This window comes from Phalacrocorax aristotelis, chromosome 4 (assembly GCF_949628215.1).
Source record: "Phalacrocorax aristotelis chromosome 4, bGulAri2.1, whole genome shotgun sequence".
Taxonomy (NCBI): domain Eukaryota; kingdom Metazoa; phylum Chordata; class Aves; order Suliformes; family Phalacrocoracidae; genus Phalacrocorax; species Phalacrocorax aristotelis.
The window spans coordinates 13,524,247-13,539,562 of record NC_134279.1 but is presented as its reverse complement, the minus strand read 5'-3'; the positions used below and the strand labels follow the sequence as shown (position 1 = coordinate 13,539,562).

General features: G+C 41.1%; 1 protein-coding gene across 5 annotated transcripts in view; it reads left to right on the top strand.

Moving 5' to 3' along the window:
* Positions 1–15,316, top strand: part of SLC7A11 (solute carrier family 7 member 11) — a 331,830-nt gene that overhangs the window by 255,925 nt on the left and 60,589 nt on the right. For 4 of the 5 annotated variants that reach the window (XM_075090270.1, XM_075090273.1, XM_075090274.1 and 1 more), the window contains 2 exons: positions 13,921–13,995; positions 15,254–15,286. In XM_075090270.1, the coding sequence (XP_074946371.1) occupies positions 13,921–13,995; positions 15,254–15,286 (108 nt within the window). Of the gene's footprint in view, positions 1–12,792; positions 13,996–15,253; positions 15,287–15,316 lie in introns of those variants that run through there. The other variant, XM_075090271.1, reaches the window with a different exon arrangement.

Sequence of the window (15,316 nt, the reverse complement as noted above, 5' to 3'; positions counted from 1 at the left end):
CTGTAGGCTGGCAGACTGGCACTGCTCAGAGACCTAGGACCAAATGATAAATGATAACCCCACTTCTATATGTTTCAAATAGTCTGTTGTACCATGGCTAGTGGTTCAAAATGACATGTCGCAAATCGATGTGTGAATTTTAATGCCATTTTTGAAAAGAGACTGTATTGGGTTTGTGTGGCAAGGTTTTGGTATTAGAGGGGCTACAGGGGCAGCTTCTGTGAGAAGAAGAGAATGTCCACTATGGACATTCTGTCTATCTCTATGGCCAATACAGCCAGTGCCAGCCAGCTCCAAGATGGACCCACTGCTGGCCTAGGTGGAGGCCATCAGTGACAGTGGTAGTGCCTCTGGGATAATATATTTAAGAAGGGGGGTAACCCCCCTCCCACCCCCAAACCCATGCAACTGCAGCTGGAGAGAGGAGTGACAATATGTGAGAGGATCAACCCTGCAGACAGTAAGGTCAGTGAAGAAGGAGGGGGAGGAGGTGCTCCAGGTGCCAGGAAGGAGATTTCCCTGGTGCCTGTGGTGAAGACCACGGTGAGGCAGGCTGTGCCCCTGCAGCCGGTGGAGGGTAACGGTGGAGCAGAGCCTGTGGAGGACCCCACACTGGAGCAGGGGATGCCTGAAGGAGGCTGTGACCCCGCAGGAAGCTCCTGGCAGGACCTGTGGACCCATGGAGGGAGGGCCCCACGCTGGAGCAGGTTTGCTGGCAGGACTTGTGACCCCGTGGGGGACCCATGCTGGAGCAGTCTATTCCTGAAGGGCTGCACCCCACAGAAGGGACCCACGCTGGAGCAGTTTGTGAAGAACTGCAGCCCATGGGAAGGACCCACAGTGAAGTTCGTGGAGGACTATCTCCGTGGGAGGGACCCCACACTGGAGCAGGGGACAAGTGTGAGGAGTCCTCCCCCTGAGGAGGAAGGAGTGGCAGAGACAGCGTGTGATAAACTAACCATAACCCCCAGTGCCCGTCCCCCTGCGCAGCTTGGCAGGAGGAGGTAGAGAAATCATGAGTGAAGTTGAGTCAGGCAAGAAGGGAGGGGTGGGGGGGGAGGGTGTTTTTAGGGTTTGGTATTATTTCTCATTGACTTACTTTGATTTGATTGGTAATAAATTAAGCTAATTTACCCAGCTTGAATCTCTTTTGCCCATGACAGTAACTGGTGAGTGATCTCTCCCTGTCCTTATCTCGACCCATGAGCTTTTCGTTATATTTTCTCTCTCCTGTCCAGCTGAGGAAGGGGAGTGATAGAATGGCTTGGTGGGCAGCTGGCATCCAGCCAAGGTCAACCCACCACAGAGACTTAAACAGAATCTTTAGTTTCAAAGTGGTATTTAATAATTTGTAGCATGTGCAATAAAAAAAAACATATCCTGGAATTCCCTGATTTCAGTTGTTGAGATATTTCAGAGGAGGTATTACAAGTCCTGAAAGGACAAGGCAGAGCATAATTATGAAGGCTTTCCCTCCTGAATGACCATAGAGGTAATAAATTAAAAAACTAAAAATAAAAATATACTACAATAAATCATTTTGTCTCTTGTGTTGTCAAAGTTGTAGGTTCATAAATTGTCATTTGCAGTACTTATCCAGATTTCATTTTAGATGTCTCAAGGAGCTGGATTGAGCTACAGACACGGGGTTATTTCAGTTGTTTTTTCTTTACTGGGAGGTATCTTAATGGTTTATCAGGAAATATGGGCCGACTGAGAACACTTTCACAAATAATCATGGCTCATATGACCTAACAGTATGGAGAAAATGTGTGACAATGTTTTTAGACCTTAAAATAAAACTTTTAGCTTTGACAATTCAGAAGAAAGACCAAAAAGCTAGAAAAGAAAGAAAATGGTCAGGCTTGGATATTTTTTTTCCCCCACCATTAATTTTTCTGTATTATCTAAGCATAAGAACTGGAAAGAACAGCTGACTGTCTGAAATGCTACTGTATGTTGAGCTTGAGTGGAGTTTATTTTTATCTCTTTGGCATCATGCTGTCTTTATTTTGCCTAAATTTTTAACACAATGATACTGATGAACTTTACTGATGATTCCTTTCATATTGTAAGAAATGAGATATGTAACTGTGTGGAAACACCAAACAAGTCATTTAGCTCTTCACAGTTCTTGTCAATTATGAGTGCTTGGATTTTGCTGTGTATAAATGCTTCAGTTAGGTTGATTGCCAATAAACATTGTAAATATACAGAAACTGAATGAAGGGTGAAACATGGAGACTATAGCTGAAAAGATCTATTTTTATTTATGATTGTGAAATGAGATGTCATGAATACATATGAGGGTATATTTTGTCATACCAAGGTATTATCCTTAAATCAAACTTTGATTAATTGATGCTGACAGACACTTCTTCCTACTTGATTTCCAGGTCTTAGCTAGTATTAACGAGTGCAATGGCAATTTTAACTGTGTTTTATAAATATAAGTGTGTTAGTTATGATTTCATGCACAGCTGCTTTGTTAATTCAAAAAGTCATCTGTAAAATTCACGTATGCATGTCAATTTTCAAAGAATTCTGTTTTGTCCTTACAAAGTGATGCAGTGAGAGTGATTAAAAAGCATCCTGGAAAGTGAGACATGAACAGAGGGAAAGCCCTTTGGGAATGTGACCCTGAGAAGTCTGGGAGCCTGGTCCACAAATCCTACTGCCACTAAAATTCTGATGGCAGGTAGTAAAATACAGTGCAAATGTTGAATTGTATTTGAAATTATTTTTTGTAAAGTGATGTAACTGTAAAGCAGTGTATGACTGCACTTAGATAAGCCTTCTGCCAGGAAATATTTGAAAGATAAAGGTGATAAAGGGACAATATATGGATGGAAGCAGCCATGCAGACTGGGGGAGTGGCTATCAATTTATGCACACAACTGCATTTTCAACACAATTAGCTCTCTAATTGAGCATTATAATTTAACTGACACATTTAAACATGTAATTTATTTGAATGCACACTGCTTGTAATCTGTTTATAATGTTTTGCTCTTCAGGGTGGTGTCAGACTCTAGAAGATAAAAATATACTTCTGATGAACAGAAAAAGAACAAAAAATATATTGAGCTCTGAATGCAAATAAACTTCTGTAATTTTAACTCAGAAGAGGAGTATGGAAGCAGAATAACCATGCAGATAAAGTTAAGTACTGATCATAACTGTAAGCATCGTCTTAATTTTAAATACCAGAGATGATGTACTGCACTTCATGGAATCATAGAATCATTAAGGTTGGAAAAGACCTTTAAGATAATCAAGTCCACTTTATCAGGTTATCGTGCAAAGCTGCCTGGTTTAGCTGGCAGCTAGGTAGGAAGGAGATTTTGGTAACTGAGAGGTTTAAACTGCACATCTTTCTCAACAGGACAGATAATGCCAGTAGGTCAGTGTTTATGCAGAGGCAGATTCTGAACCCCAAGTTGATAAAGCTACACTATAAGGTGAGCACTGATAATGCTGGAGTGGTGCTGGTGCCTGCCTGCCATTTTGGCTGCTGTTTCTGTCTTGCAGTCTCTATAGCAATGCCTCAGGTATGGTTGGCCCTTTTCATATCCGAACAGGGACAAGGGCATATAATCCCTTAGGCTCTGTTAAAATACACACAGAGTAGCCTGTCAACTGGTTGCAGAGAAAGGAGCCAAAAGTCCCTTCATTCACACTTGCATACTCCTTGGTATGTCGAAATGTTCTCTCTCTAGGCAATAGCTAAGCACCTGGACATTTTTGTCAAGGGAAAAACAAACTGATGCATATTTGGTTTTGTTCCCAGATTTTAATTTTTTTTTACTTTCAGGCTTTATTAGCTGAACAAAATAGTTGCAGGTTTCCTTTTAACCCAGTAAACTTTTGTACTATTACACCTCGTTATATATTTTGTGGTGCTGAGTTTTGAATCTGCTCCTTCAATTACAGAAACTGCCATCAGACATATGAAAATCCAGAATACAGAGGCTGAAGAATTCCTGCTTTTTAGTTTTAAAATTACTTTTGCATACTGTGACAATTTGCCCTTAGAAATTAAGTCAGTAATAGCTACAGTTATGGAATGCAAGGAAACTAATGCAAAATTTTACTGCTAAAATAGAGAAGAAAACAACTTCTTCAAACCAGAGGCTGGCACAGTTCCTGGCTTTTCTCCCCACCTTTCTCTCTGGTCTCTGCCCTCCCAAGTCAGTAATTATTGGAAGTGGAGAAGAGGAAGTAAATGCAAGGCCATTCGAGAGGAAACAAAAATGTACAGGTCTTTTTACTGCAAGGAGTCACAGTTTTATCTGACAAGACATGTTGTGATTTTGTGTCATTTGAATATATTATGCTCAGTGTAGCATAAGAGGTGATGGAAGAAGTTCTGCCCTAGTGTATGTGAGGTGAGGAGTTTTCAGTCGTTAGCCTAAGTGATTGAAAATTGCATTTGTATTTTTTGTTTAAATCAAAGAAAAATGTACTGGTTAAGCAGATGATACATTGGACACTTTGGACTTAATTTTCAGATTGAACAAGATTAATTCACTTATTAGGAGATCCTGAAGCTTATAGAGGTGGATTTTGTCTATCTGGATAGATAAGGCTGAGGTAGGATAAAGTCACTAGATAAAATTAAAACAGGGTATGTAAAAAGCTCTTCCAAATCTTAGAGAGACTCTTCTGTCACTGTGGCTCCACTGTGTTAGTGCATAGGTTCCCATATACATGGTGCATGTGCGTGCCATGCAGAAGACAAGGAAAGGAAACTCTTCCAGGAAAACTGGGCTTTGTACCCTTCATAGGGAGATAAAGGGAGAGTTGGGAGGATGGACAGTGGCTCAGAGCATCGTTTCTCATTTCCAGTTTTCTGACAGAGTGATTGCCAGGAGGTTGGATTTCTATTTTGTCACCCAGTGTGTTCAGAATAGCTCTTGTCAGGAGAAGCAATATTAGAAATATAATGCAAAACACATTCTATAAAATAAAATTCTTCACTACTTTGACCTTTCAGTCCTTTGCACTGTGCTTCACGGTGATACCCTCCATTCTGTGAAGATTAGCAAGACTGTCTGTATGAAGATGAGAGCCCATCAAAAAACTCTCTACTCTGGCTACAGGATCTGTTGGCACTTTCTGGTATTTTGACTGTTAGTGCCTCTTCTGTTCTTCCTTAATGATAAAAGAGCAATGAAGCCTTTCCCATTTGGAAGGGGAGGAGCAGTGAAAAGGGAGAGTCAGTGGTATTACTCCCAAATTACCTGTAATAGAGGAGTTCCTATTTTAACGATATTGCTCATTCTTGCTGTGTTGTTTAGAGGAAAACAGTCATTCCTGTCTTTGTACCCTGAGTCGAATTGACTCTGCACTGGAGGGAAGCAGATGTGGCAGCCCCCTGATGAGCTGAGGATACGGCACCAATGCCAAAAGGTGATCTGGTAACTGCTCTTTCCTCACTGAGGTTTCTTCTTGGTTGTGCACTGGTGTGAACACACAAGGCTGGCTCAGCTGGCCAGTCAAGTTGTCCTCCAATGTGCAAGGCTGGCATAGAAAAATATGGAAAATTAACAGGAAATTCTGAATGGCTCTTACTTAAGATCAGAATTTAGGGAGTGTGCTTTAAGTGGGAGGAAAGGTGAGAAGTAAAGAAGAAAAAACAAAATAAGCAACAACTAATGGCAAGATATCCCTCCCTCACGTACCAAACTCTTGACTGTTGTGTCTGAGGAGGTGCCTTTAAATCTATGTTGTTTTCAGAAAACTGAATTGGGGTATTTTCCCTAGTTTCTCTGAAAGGTTTTAATAAATCGAAGTTAGTTAATTATTAATAAAAAATATACCCAGATGATGAGCATGATCTCTCTGCTTAGACTGTACTCCTGTCCAAATAAACATTTATTCCGATTTTTTGTTAAATTAAGAATAAATAAAAGCCTGCAGTGTAACCTCAATAGAAGTTGATAGAGGAGCAGGTTAAGTTTCCCAACTCAGATTTCTGTGGTACTTTGACCTATTCTTCAGTAAGTGTTCACATGATTTACAGTGCAGCATTTTTCTGTACTCCTGCTTCGAGCCTTCTGTATACAGGAAGAGTACCCTTTACAGGGGCGTATCGTACTACTTGAAGATGACCATAGTTAACTTCGTGTACTGTTTTTACTGGAGTATAATTTGTACTTTGACTCATAAAACTGATGGGGTACCCTGTAATGGAGATATCTGTATACTTAGGATTGTATACTTAAGGGGAAGGTCCCTTCTGTGTGTGACAGGTTATGCAGTGGGCAGGATTTGCTTTTGCTATAGACACAGTTGGCTAAATACATTTTCTACTTAATTTATTGGTCCCAAATTTCAGCAGTATGTGTGTGTGAGAGGAGTGGGACTGTTTCATCCCATTGAACTCCTCTCTGCCACCCTCCCTACAGTGAGAGGCCCGGACCCTCTGGAAAAGTGTGAGCAATACTGATTATATAAATATATTTTAAGGCAGGAGTCCTCAAAGTACATTCTTATAAAGTCCTCTCCACTCTCCTCCTTGAAGTGCAAGCAAGGTACTAACAAAGAAGAAAAAACCACTGTAGTTAGTGTCTGTTTTGTTGTAAAAGAGCCAATGATAAAAGTGGAGGCATTTGGTAGAAGAACTTTCTTTCTTAATCTTTGGTCTAGACTAAATGTGGGAGGTGTGGAAAAAGGCCAGAACTGGTGCATTATACACAGAGGGGGTTGTAAGCTTACATGTGAAGCATGAATTTGAAATCTACTTAGAAATCCATGTCACTACTCTTTTGTTGTCCTGGAGACTTGACTTCTGAGGCTCTGGGTAACCTGTACCTCCCTCCAAATGTGGTGAGAGAGAAGAGGGCAGATTTCTGATGTGGTAGCTGTTTTGCACAAAATTTTGAAGTCTAGAGTAGACAAGACGGAGATACCATCATCAGGCCCATGCGCTGCATGCGTCTGTTGTGCATTGCTTCATAACCTTCTTACTAAATGTCACAAAACATGGTAAAATTACTACAGTTGGATAGATGGTGTCTCTGAAGAATGTATTGTGAATGTGGGAAAGAGGAATTTTGCTTTCAAAGAAGAAACAGAGGCTGACCGCAGCACTAAGATGTTCCTCTCTAATGAAATGTGGGAATAACATATGGAGCCACACTAGTACAAACTGCAGAAATGCCTTGGTGGTACTCCAAATTAGTGCCTTTTCTGATGGATTTTTTAATACTTCAAGAAGACATAGTATGTGCATTTAGATGCCAATAAAATGATTCCCTGTAGGATCTATAGGCTGCATTTCAATGCTAAATTACGATGACAGTATGAATGATTGACCACCTATCATCAGTGAAGCATTTCTGCATACACGTGCTTTTTATTTTCTGCAGTTTAAAGTTTACCTTCTTGTGGTAAACTTTGTCACCACTTCAGCCCTTCATTGAGATGCTTTGGTTCGTCTCTCTCAATGCACATGTGCTGTTTGCTGCTGATGCTAAACAAGCCCTATCCACCGGGCAGTTTATTGACTGGAGCCTGACCTTATTGTGTTCATGACCTGCAAGAGGCCACAGCCAAGACTTGTTTGGTCTCCAGACAAAAAACTACATTAAATGAACCAAAAGAGAAATCCATATATGCAGTTATTGCTGCGTCTGGCAATTGAGAGAGGAATGAGAAGGGAACTAAAAATCCCATTACAATTATTCTTGGGTAAGAGTGTAGTTTTCTGTTTCAGAAAAATCAAATAACTTTGAATGTATGCTCCATCTAGTCTAAGTTGTGTGCAACAGGAGGGGAATGAGCTTGCTAAACCTGACAGGAAAGAAGGGTGACCTTCTGTTAAGGGTGAGGATAAGGAACTGGAGTTCAGATTAAGATGAGTGATCTGAAAGATTTCCCCATAGAGTGGTCAATAAATTAAAACTTTGGTTAAGCTCTTGAAATTCCTCTTCCCAAGATTTTGGATAGATGATTTTGGTAACAATTCAGTGGCTGAACCTGTCTGTTACACCTGTGAATGGGGATAAGTATCGTTAACCCTTTTAAAAAAAGAAATTGATTCATAGGGGAAAATCATGATTCAATAGAAGTACGGTGCCTGGCCAAAGAGAGAAGTAAGGCAAATGCCCCATAATCCTGTTTCTTGTATGCATGATGCTGTATGAATCGTATGAAAAAATACAATAAAAGCAAATAGGGAGTAATTAAATAGCTAAGCCTAAATTTTATAATCTAGGCAGCTGTTGCGTGATTTCTTTACATTGTAAGCTTTTTATCTCGTGAAGAATTCTTGTCAGGAAAATGGAGAAGTGAGCTAGGAAAGAAACAGACAGTGCTACTTCTGTCTCTATCTTGATTTCTGAAGAAATCCTAATTTTTTCAGAAGTGCTGATTAATTCTGTTCACATGCCCAGCCTAGTCTGAGACAGCTCAAGTAAACTCCTGACTCCCTGAAGCTGACAGCAATCTTGCTGTTTTGCCAGGTACCTGGCACGTGCAGTTCTGACGAAAGTTTACCCTGAGGTCTTGATTTCTTGAAAGCCATGGGGTATCACAATGTTTGCATCCACAAGCTGGGGAACAATAACATATTGACTCTAAAAATGGTTTTCTCATTCTGCTGATGAGAAATGCAAACACAGAGAACTGACGAATAATATTTATGTACAGCACTGCGTAGGTTATAACTGCATATATCCTGAATATGAAAACTGAGATGCTATAAAACAATCATGTTTTCACATACACAGGGCTCCAGTAAGAATTGGCTTTCTCTTATGTGGAGCTTTCTTCCTTGGTACCAGACATTAATGATTCTTGTCTGCTTAAAAAATATATATAAAAAAAAATTAACATCAAACTGTTCAGCTGAAATCATCATACCTTTTGAAATAAAGTTTTAATAGTGAGAAAAATAGGAGGGAGTTCTGAAATGCCTTTTTTTTTTTCTTTTCCAGCTGAAAATTGACTGGCAAATTGGAGACAGGGAAACATTCAGAAGTCTTTGCCTTCCAAATAGCTATTGTTGTCTGCAGTCTTCTTGGAACCAGATTTCTACTTGCTGACTGCATAGGCATTTTGCTGGAAGGTTTTTACTGAAAATACAAGAAATAATATTTGAATTGCTTTTGGATTTCTTACAGGATTTTGTCTTATTTTTAAAGCCTCTGAGCTGGATGTGTATTTCATTCCTTCTTATTTTGTTTTTCTTCTAAATATCTTCTTTGTATCTGGCACAAAGTGGAATGCAAAATAATTAAGCAAGTAATTTGTGAGTCTCTGACTACAGAATAACACTCCCCCCCAACATTCTCAGTAATTCCATTTTTAACTAAAGCTTTGACCTGTAGTAGAGACAATAATACTGTTACACTTTTTTTTGTCTTCTCACAGTTGTAGGTTTGCATTATAACTTAAAACCTGTCCCAATCTACTGAGACTTTTGTATACTTCATGATGATACTATTCTCGCTTAATTCCCAATGACACCTTAGTTCTTAAATTACTTACAGTTTCCCCTCCCCACCAATGCTAGTTAAGCTATTTCTCAACACTACAAAATGAGTAGAAAATCCCCAGTCAAAACTTTTCAATGGTAGATTATCTACACGAAACAAATACTTTTAGGTATTTTGCTCTCCTTTGACATTTGAAACCAGACTACCGCCTTCCTACAGGGCTGCTTTCCAAGGCTCACAAACAGCTCGGCATTATACAGAGAAGACTCAGCTTCATTTTTCTAAACAGCTTGTTCATGCCATGCCACCCACACAAAAGAGTTTGGGGCTTTCCTCGCCTCTTCAGTCTTGATAGGCTTCCTTTTTTATTCCCGTCTCTCCAGTTAGCGTGGCCATGTGTGGCCTTGAGGCTTGGCTTGTGAGTCTTTGGATTTGCTTGATGCAATAAGCTGATGCACAAATGCCCAGAAGGATTGTTGAGGTATGCTCACTACACCTAGAAATTAAGGAGGTTTTGTGGGCTTGAGAAGTGGAAACTCAAGTCCAGACTTGAATTTTGGGTCCTTCACTTCGCTCTCTGTGAGTTGAAGCATTCTCATAAAGGGGAATGCTCTGCCTGTGTGTGTTTTTTGTAGCATTCCCCAAGGGAAATATCAAAATTGTAGCTTCTTTGGAATCAGAGGTACAACTGTGTCCAGGTATTTGGTACAAGCTCTACTAGTGTGAAAAACAGGGGTGTCCTCATATCAGGCATGTTTAGCATGTGAAACACTGTAGTATCATTATTCCCCATGATGCTCAAGTATTTCGTTTGCTGGAGTAGTGCAGTGCAGCTGACAGAAAGGTTGCTACACACACTGTGAAAGGTCCCAGCGGTGCAGCTGGTCCTGGTCGCCGGAGCCCACTGATGGCATCAGGCAACCAGTATGGAGAGCTGACTCCTTCGGGTAGTGGTTTAGCTCTTTGCAGGGTGTAGATGTAGGAGGACTTGTGGGCTTGGCTGGTAAGGATTTCTGTTTGAAACAGGCAGTGGGTAGGTGATTCAGGGCTGATGGTGAGATTCAGAAGGAAACCATTTCACAGTGATGATCTCGGTTATGGTTTGAAATGTTTGTTCAGGAGAAAATGTCTATGAATGGGGGGAAAAGGAAAAACAAACATAGAGAAACAATAAAAAGGTGTGTACAGTGCCAGCTGCCTTTAGAGGTTGAAGGTTTATTTTCAGAGAATTGTTTTTAGAAACATTGCTTCGAATAATTTCATCACTCTAAAGAAAGTTGCACCTTATACCTTTTTGTTGTTTCCAGAGTGGATTTTTATGGAGGAACAGGGCTCTTCTGAGTGTTGGGCAGGTGAAGCCCTGCACTTTCAGAAAAGCTTTCTGAAAAGACACTGAGCATAGTGTGGTGCAGTTGCATAGTGATATCACGGTCCTTGCTCTGTGATTAATAACTCGGATGAAAGTGGCTGGTGGGCTACAAATTATCAGAACAGATTTTGTGAGTATACTTTATAATGGGAGGCAGCAGACAGTAATGGGCCTTTTCCAGCTTCATGCCCTCCTCGGGACTGGGCCTAGGTGATGGAGAATTCTCATGACATTTGCAGAATATAAGAAACATAATAAATAATCCCCCCAACACCAAATAAGCATTCTCTCTCCTGGGTGGAACTGATAATTGGTAGTAAGACTTGAACTCAAAGGAGAAAAAGTGCCTGTATTTCTTTTGTTTATTTTTAGGAGATAGCATTGAGAAGCAGTGTACACAGCAGTACTCCCTGGGAAGGCTACAAATAGTGTGATCACTAGCAAGCTGCCAGTATTTAGGAAAAAGAGTTTTCTGCATCCAGCCTTCCTTAGTTTCCACCTTAGAAATTTCACTGGGAATTTCACATGGCCGAAGCTTTGCATGCCTGTTATGGCTATACCACAGAAGAAGCAGGCACCCTTTTCCCTGCGTGGAAGAGCATTAATAGCTATGTCCAACAGGCAAATATGCATTCTTCTGGCTAGTGGTCGAATGAAATTTGAAAGCCATTATAGTGTCCAGTGTTTTTACTGAATAGCTGATGCAGACAGCTAGATTGCTGGGAACTGCCTTGGGATCATCTGGAAGGTTACTGAGCTTTTGATTTCATCTTGGAACCATCTTCTTGTGTAAATAAAGGGTAAGCGTTAGTTAAGAATTATTACCTTAAAGTATTAGATGTTTTAAGATGTCATGTGTTTCTCCATTAAACAGCCTTTGAAAATTAAGGTAAAGGTCATCAGCCCAACCCAATGGTTAATGCTTTTTCCTGGTTTGATTTGATCTAGTTAGTTACTTCAGGCATTTATAATCTTGTTGTGGGGCAGCCTATGGAATGTACCTCAGGGAAAAAAATTCTGCACAGCACACCACCTACTCCTGGCTTTGCAGGTAACTGGTGCCCTGAAAATTGGCTTGATTTGGACTGTGCGGTGACCAGCGGAGGTGCTGCCCGCAGTTGGTCTGTACAGTCGCTTATGGCACGCACTGGAGGGGCAATCGCATCCCCAAAAGGTTGATCACACAGTGCAGTGACAGCTGGAGCGGGAGCTGTACAGAGAAGTGAGGGATCAGCAGCTGGATGGAGAAGAAGGTTGTGTTCAGAAAATAGGCAAGCACTACCAGTATGTAGTCAAAAGCCACGATCACTGTGGTTTCGACCTGTGTGCATTTAAACTAGATAAGCCTTTTTTTATGCCTTATCTCAGTGCAGATTATTACAGGTGAGTTATAACTGAAAATATGAGGCTTTAAAAACACTGAAGTTTTACAGCTGCTGTATGTTGATACTCCAGGATCTCCTCTTTCTAATACAAATTTGAAAGCATAGAAAAGCTGTGAGCTCAGTGCCTGCTTTTCAAATGATAAAATATTTTAACTGCTACCTTCTTTTCTCCCATCCCCCCAATCCTAGGTCCTAATTAAGCAGTAACTGTAAGACCAGTAACTGTAGTAGTAATTTCTCTTTGCGCTGATCTAATATGAAGCCATGAGCAGCTGCAATAGTTATGCTATGAAGGATTTTTCCCCTTTGGCATATATTGCACAGGCTGTCCCTCGATTAGGTTACAAGTGCTTGAAGGCTATTGATTTTTGCTCTGTTTTATGAGAATGCTCCTCTTTTTAACAGTTTAATTTTCAGGTTTGAATTTCAATGGTCATGTTGGGAAACAAAGTATTTATACATTTGATTACCTGTTTATCTGGTTAGGGAGGCTCTATGATGACACGAAAACCCCTTTCTAATTCCTGAGCCGCTGGAGATCCCATGCTTTGGGGTGTTGTCCTCCTCCTGCCAGACCACACAGGCAAGGTGACTGTAAACGTTAATAGTATTTCTTAAGGGGAAGTGTTGTTGCATCATTGCTCACACAAACATGAAACACACTGCATGTACTCTACTGTGGAAATCACCCTGCGTTTTCATTAAGCTGATTTGGGTGTGTTGCTAGGCAACTCGGGGTAACAAGGGGGTTGTATGTATTCTTTAGTTATGTGCGGGTCCCTATAGAGATTTCCAGGTAAGTAACATAGGCATGAGAGAGGCTGATCATCTGTGACACAAGAAGTTAAGCTCCACAAACTTAACTTTCGTTAAGAGGAGTTTTTCAAGAAAGAAATTGGATTAGACCCAGGGATGACGTATCCTGTTTGATTTCTTTTCCCCTTGCGCTCTGACGAGCTTTGTGTTTAGGCAGGCTTTTGTTTCTGGCTCCGAGTTGCTTTAAAAAAATTTGAGAGTGTGTCTCGGGGTGTCGAGGATGATGTGCTTAGCTTGATTAGCTCGGTTTTCTTGCGAGTGCTTTGTTCTTCCCACCACCCTCAGGTCGGTTGTGCAACATGCCCCTACCGTTTAAAAAGGAAAAAAAAAATGCTGAGTAATGCCAGAGGTTTCTCAAATGGCTGATGCAAACCTGGAGAATTTGCATCATCATTCAGCTGGAGTAACTTGGTATGACAAGAGCTTAAATACAAGTCCACGCGGAAGCTGAGCTGGTTTCCAATGATAGGGCAGTACCAGCTCGCAGTGTGAAAGCACAGGTGTTCCTGAGCAGTGCTCAGATAGCAGTAAAGGCTCAAATACACTTTAGGGGCTTGCTACCTGTGTGTAGGAGCAGCTCAAAAGATAAGAGAGGGCAGAGGAAGAGACTAAGCAGTTGGCTACCCAGAGAAGAAAAAACCCTTGAGTTTCTGCTGCAAACTTTTCTGCCTGTGCTTGCTGTCGGTGTGCTGGTGGCACTGTAGCATGTTTAGGAAAGCTGCTGTAACCACGGTCTCTAATGGAAGCTACTTGCAGGGGCAAGCTAATGGCAGGTTGCCCTCTATGGACAGCGGACAGCCAGCCCAGGAGGGAAAAGTTGTGCTGAAGAAGAAGGTGACGCTTTTGAGGGGGATATCCATCATAATTGGCACTATTATTGGAGCTGGCATCTTCATCTCTCCCAAAGGCATCCTGAAGAACACGGGCAGCGTGGGCATGTCCTTGACTCTCTGGACAGTGTGTGGTATACTCTCGCTCTTCGGTAAGTCTCTTAAAAGTTTCTAATTGGTGCAGAGGGGCGGCCGGTGGATTATGGCTGTTATTTGTCAGATTTTGCCATTGGGTATCAAGGCACGGTGTGGAGTTTGAGGACCAATAGGGCTACAGAAGGTTTTTGCTGTGTGATAGGTTGTGTGGAGGGTGCAGAGCTCTGCAGCCCCTGTCCCCTGGCACCTGGTCAGTAAAGACTGGAAATATGAATTATTGTTTCTTATGGATTCCTAAAGGAACAGGAAAAGTAAATGTCTGTTTTATGCCATACAGTGTGCTGTATGTATAATGTTTGTCTTCTGGCTGTAAGAGGTAGTTTACAGTTTGCTCATAAGGCCCCCAGCAGCGGGGGATGTGGGTCATCCTGCTCAAACACCGGTGAAATGTTTAGACAGCTCGACTTCGTTCCCTAGAGGCTAAAGCAAGGTCTGAGAGGCATAATTCCCACTGGAAGTAAGCTGTATTGGCATGAAAGGGAGCAAAATAATAACACTAATAAACCCTTTCCCCAGCCTTGTATTACTGCATGTTACTTCATTCCTCACTCACGATGTTGCTTTGAATGATTGTGCTGCAAAAAACAGTGTGATGGAAACAAATTTGTAATGCGAGCTTTACTGCTGGCCTGCCTAGCATGACAGTTTTTAGTAATTTTGTGTATTTTTGAAGAGTATTAAATTCTGAAGAACGGGAGTTTATTTGTTCTGTACACAAAGCCCCATTCAGAGTGGAAAATCCCATGCTGGCCTCTGCCGGACAGAGGGTCCATTGACCTACTTAATGAGTTAATCTCAAAGAAGCGGAAGAACTAACATGAATATTGGCTTTATTTAAAAGAGAAACGACCTGTTTTCTGGCAGGAGGTAAAGAGGACAAACACAGACTAACACGTGTCATCTTAATAGGTGGAACATGCAAATGCCAGCCTGTGTAAATTGGCTCTGAGCTTAAAAGAAACATGGACTGTTTACAGGCTAAGCCCACCCAAGCCAAACAGACAGTACAAGGAAGTTAGGACCCATTTTGGTCAAATGTTAAATGTATTGGTAAAATATGTAGCATAATCTGTGGTACAAATGTGGAAGTCCTGCCTGTAACCAAAATTCTCCTCTAAAGAAATACTTCAGATACAATTTGTAACCCTGTCAGAAGACCTTGGTCTTTAGTTTTAGTCAGAACAGAATTTGCTTAGGCATTGCATTTTTGGCTGTAAATTTAATAGTTGTTATTTAAACCTCTCTTTTTATCAGATGGATTTTCTAGGTCATTTTCCAGATCTCCAGGTATGAAGATATGAATACTGTGTAATTTGG